The sequence below is a fragment of the Sinocyclocheilus grahami genome, unplaced genomic scaffold (assembly GCF_001515645.1).
Source record: "Sinocyclocheilus grahami isolate Dianchi unplaced genomic scaffold, SAMN03320097.WGS_v1.1 scaffold624.1, whole genome shotgun sequence".
Classification (NCBI taxonomy): Eukaryota; Metazoa; Chordata; class Actinopteri; order Cypriniformes; family Cyprinidae; genus Sinocyclocheilus; species Sinocyclocheilus grahami.
This window is the reverse complement of record NW_015505803.1, coordinates 249057-253302: the sequence shown is the minus strand read 5'-3', so window position 1 is coordinate 253302 and position 4246 is coordinate 249057. Positions and strand designations below refer to the sequence as shown.

The 4246-nt window shown below is 40.7% G+C and overlaps 1 protein-coding gene across 1 annotated transcript in view; it reads left to right on the top strand.

Annotated features, from left to right (window-relative positions):
• Window positions 1-4246, top strand: part of LOC107557927 (collagen alpha-2(IV) chain-like) — a 107956-nt gene that overhangs the window by 79969 nt on the left and 23741 nt on the right. The window contains exon 20 of the mRNA XM_016241513.1: window positions 481-627. Coding sequence (XP_016096999.1) covers window positions 481-627 — 147 coding nt within the window. The remainder of the gene's footprint in view (window positions 1-480; window positions 628-4246) is intronic.

The following is a 4246-nucleotide window of genomic DNA, read 5'->3' as shown; positions in this document are numbered from 1 at the left end:
TATCATATCGAAGTTAGAAATGATAGTATCTTGATAACACTAGTTCACACTAAGGAGTAGTCAAACTTGCTGTATCACGATAAGTGACATGGCACACAAGGCCAATAGCAATTCATCGACATCAAAGGCCAAACTCGTCTTTTTGATGGGTTTCAGATGAAAACTTTAGAAGATTTTTATAGCACATGAGTCTTATGGACTTCTTTTATGGTACTTTTATGATGCTTTTTCTGACGTTTTTGGAGCTTGACAGCCCATGGTCTCTGTATAGCTTTTTTGTATTGGAAAGAACAGTGTAAACACCTTCTTTTGTTCATCCACAGAAGAAGGAATGTCATATGAGGTTGGCATTAATAATATAATCATAACATTTTTTAATGAACCGTTTAACAATTTTTAACACATTTTCAAACACATATGGGCTTAGACATTACTTTAACCAAACTCTGTCATTGATATGATTGGTTCTCTGATCCACAGTGGATTTGTGGGGTCCAGAGGGACCACGGGGATCAAAGGGAGCCGAAGGTGAAACTGGAGAACCTGGTAATCCTGCCACTGAGCCTGGGCCACCTGGCTCTGATGGGCTGCCTGGATCTCGTGGACCACCTGGACCCAAGGGATCATGTAAGTGTGAATTTCCAAACCAGAACAAAACCTGGTGCCATCACTAAATGCCATGCTGATAAAGCATTTTCATATTTATACAATAATATTCTGAAGTAGTATTACAATTTTCAAATGTAATTTATTCCTGTGATGACAAAGCTGATTTTTCGGCATCATTACTCCAGTCTTCAGTGTCACACGATCCTTCAGAAATCATTCTGATATGTGGATTTAGTGCTGAAGAAACATTTCTTATCAGTGTTGAAATCAGATGTACTGCAAAAGCTTTGTAACAATTCAAAACTCGTTATTGTCATTTTTAATCAGTTTAAAGGCACAATATGTACGTTTTTTTTTTATTAAAATATCCACAAAAAAAAACACTAGAACAGTGTTATATATTTTGCTGACTTTTGTACTTACATTATGCCAAAAGTTTCGAAGAATGTTTAAATCCAGAGAAATAAGCCATTTTAACTAGTGACACGGACCGTGTCCATAGTGTCATTGTGTCGCCTGCCAATGACGTCATAACCCCTCGGTAGGTATGGGTATCGTTAAGGTTTTAACGGTATTACTACTCTTACCGATACTGCTTATCGATTCGGTACTTTAACGGTATTCTTATCGGTACTTTTTTTTTATATATATATATACAGGAATGCCCTTTCACCGCTTGTATCACTCCACTTCCAGTATTTCTCACAGCGAGTGTCATGGCGGACACCCAAATCCACTAAAATGTATAAATAATACTGTTTTTGTGTCACGGGAATGTAGTTTTAAAAGGTTTTTAGGCGAGAATGTACTTGTTTAGACTTCAAATCTACGGTTTGTTAATAAAGATAACGTCTATTTGAAAATTTATATCAACGTTTTCAGAGACGTGAGCTCCAGTGCGTCCGGGGCCGTTCAGCGCTCATGAACCCGCCAGAGCAGCCTCACCTCGGCCAGAACTTCTGGAACTTCTAATGTCTAGTGGTTAAACATGAGATATAATTAGTTTTTGGTAAATCTGACTGGCAGTCTTTGGTCTCATTAATCTATTTTTTGTTCCAGAGCAAATAATTTCAGCTGAAGGCAAAATCTCATCACGTTATATTTTATGTAACTTTAATGCTGTAACGTATATTAGAGCATGGCTTTTATGATGGCTGTTGTTGTTATTGTTTATTCAATAAATAATATTTTATATACATAGTAGTATTTAGTATTAGGAAACAGTGTGTGTGTTCGTGATGGTGATTTTTGTGACATTGCTCCGCCTATAGACGGCGACGAGTGACTGTTTTACGAGTCAGCATTTTAGACTTTTACATTGAAAGAGACTAAAACAAAAGTTATTTTTAATAACAGCTTGTAAGACGCAGTTAACAAATGCACTGAGCAGCGCTGTCATCGGAAATCACCCTTAACAGATGAAAGACAGTACTACAAAGATAATGCTTTCCTCAGCGGACATTGAAACTAATCTTTTACGTCAATATTAGATTGAGCTGAAGAATGAATGCTGTATCAGATGCGGTAATCACACTCGCTCAGTCCATCTCTCTCTCACAATACTCTACATAACACAGTGAGCTTTTAATTAAGAAATAAAATAAGTTTTTAATGAAGCATCTCAACGTTTTCATATATATTTACACTCATGCTGTCGAACTGTTGTATAAACGCAATTATCACTCTCGTACTCGAGCGATACCGGCTCTATATCAGCGGCTGTGATTAGGCTCGCGCCGTCGAACTGTTGTATAAACGCACTATCGCTCTCGTACTCGAGTGATATTGCTCATATATATATATATATATGACAAATTAAGAGCTGAATTAACATTGCTTTATATTCTGAAATGTAAAATAAATATTTAATGAAATTAATTTAAAAAAAATGCATTTGTAAATGCATCAGTGTGCAGGCATTTTTAGTGTTTTATACATAAGATAAGATACAGTAAGAAGTACCGATAGCAGAACCGTTAACATCAGAGCTTATCGATACTCCGGTCTTTCATAATTTAGCCCCGGGACTGATTAAATACCGGGTTTCGGTACCCATCCCTACCCCTCAATTTCCGGTTTTGTTTTGTAGAAAACATGGAAACACCAAAGACACTTTAATATGTTGTGTGTTTTATTAGACAGGTGATGACCGCACAGAGTAGCATTATAACAGAACTTTCAAATGTATCTAGTATGATAAAACAGTGCTGCTTTTTTTTCCCCCACATACGCACGACCGGAAGGAGCGGAAGCGGTCGACTGTGGCATAATAAAAGCTCCGCTGCTTTCGAGCCGTGTGCAGCGGCTCGTTCAGCGGCCTCGTTTCGCTTCAACAGCTTTCAGCCTCACCCTGCTTCATTCTACTACGTTAAAGGTCCCTTATGGACCTCGTGGGGAAGTCGTGGCATAATGGTTAGAGAGGCGGACTCGTAACCCAAAGGTTGCGGGTTCGAGTCTCGTACCGGCAGGGATTGTAGGTGGGGGGAGTGAATGTACAGCGCTCTCTCCCACCTTCAATACCACAACTGAGGTGCCCTTGAGCAAGGCATTGAACCCCCAACTGCTCCCCGGGCACCGCAGCAAAAAATGGCTGCCCACTGCTCTGGGTGTGTGTTCACGGTGTGTGTGTGTTCACTGCTGTGTGTGTGCACTTTGGATGGGATAACTAATTCTGAGTATGGGTCACCATACTTGGCCACATGTCACTTCACTTTATATTGTCAAAACTGAAATTTTCTGGCTTTTTTCACGGTAACTGAGGTCTAAGGACTATTTAACTACCATATAAGTTTGAAAACACTCAGTCCAAAGTAAACTGCACATAGCCTGCATAAAGTAGCTGTGATTTTTCACGAACCGTTGTGACTTCCGTAAAAAGTTGACATCAGAACTACACAGTCACCGCCTTCAGTCACCACCCCGAGCACCGCCCACCGTCCCACTCTCCTTTTGCCAAACCCCCAGACAACATCGCATCCATGCCTTTGCTGAGCAAAAACAACACGGAAACATGTCGAAAAGGTTAACTTTAACCATGAAACGTACTCAGTTACTAACGTAACCTCGGTTCCCTGAGATACGGGAACGAGTACTGTGTCTTGCTTAAGACGCATATGGGAAAAAAACGTTTTTCTCCTGAACTGAAGCCTATTTCATTCACGCAGTGAAACTGCATGGCCATTGGTTCGTGCAGGGCTTTAAAAACGAACCAATGGCACGGCAGCGGAGCTATATAAGTGGGCGCTCCCCACAGGATTCTCAGGTTTACTTCGACTGAAGCAACGACTGAGTCGTGCAGCTACATAGCACGGCTAGCAAGGCAGTACTCGTTCCCGTATCTCAGGGAACCAAGGTTACGTTAGTAACCGAGTACGTTCCCTTTCGATACTTCACTCGTACTGTGTCTTGCTTAAGACGCATATGGGAACAGTCCAATCACGCCGTGCTAATGTAGTGGAACGACTAAAGCTATAACTTCCATAAGCAACCAATGCTTATAGAGAAGTCAACAATAACCCAAGGCTATGCAGGCTTAGCTTTCTAGTTCACACCCGGCCTGGTTAATCGTTCCAGAGTATACCTGTAACTTCGACACCCAGGGGTCGAGAGCTAACAGGTGAACAATACCAGAGAACTT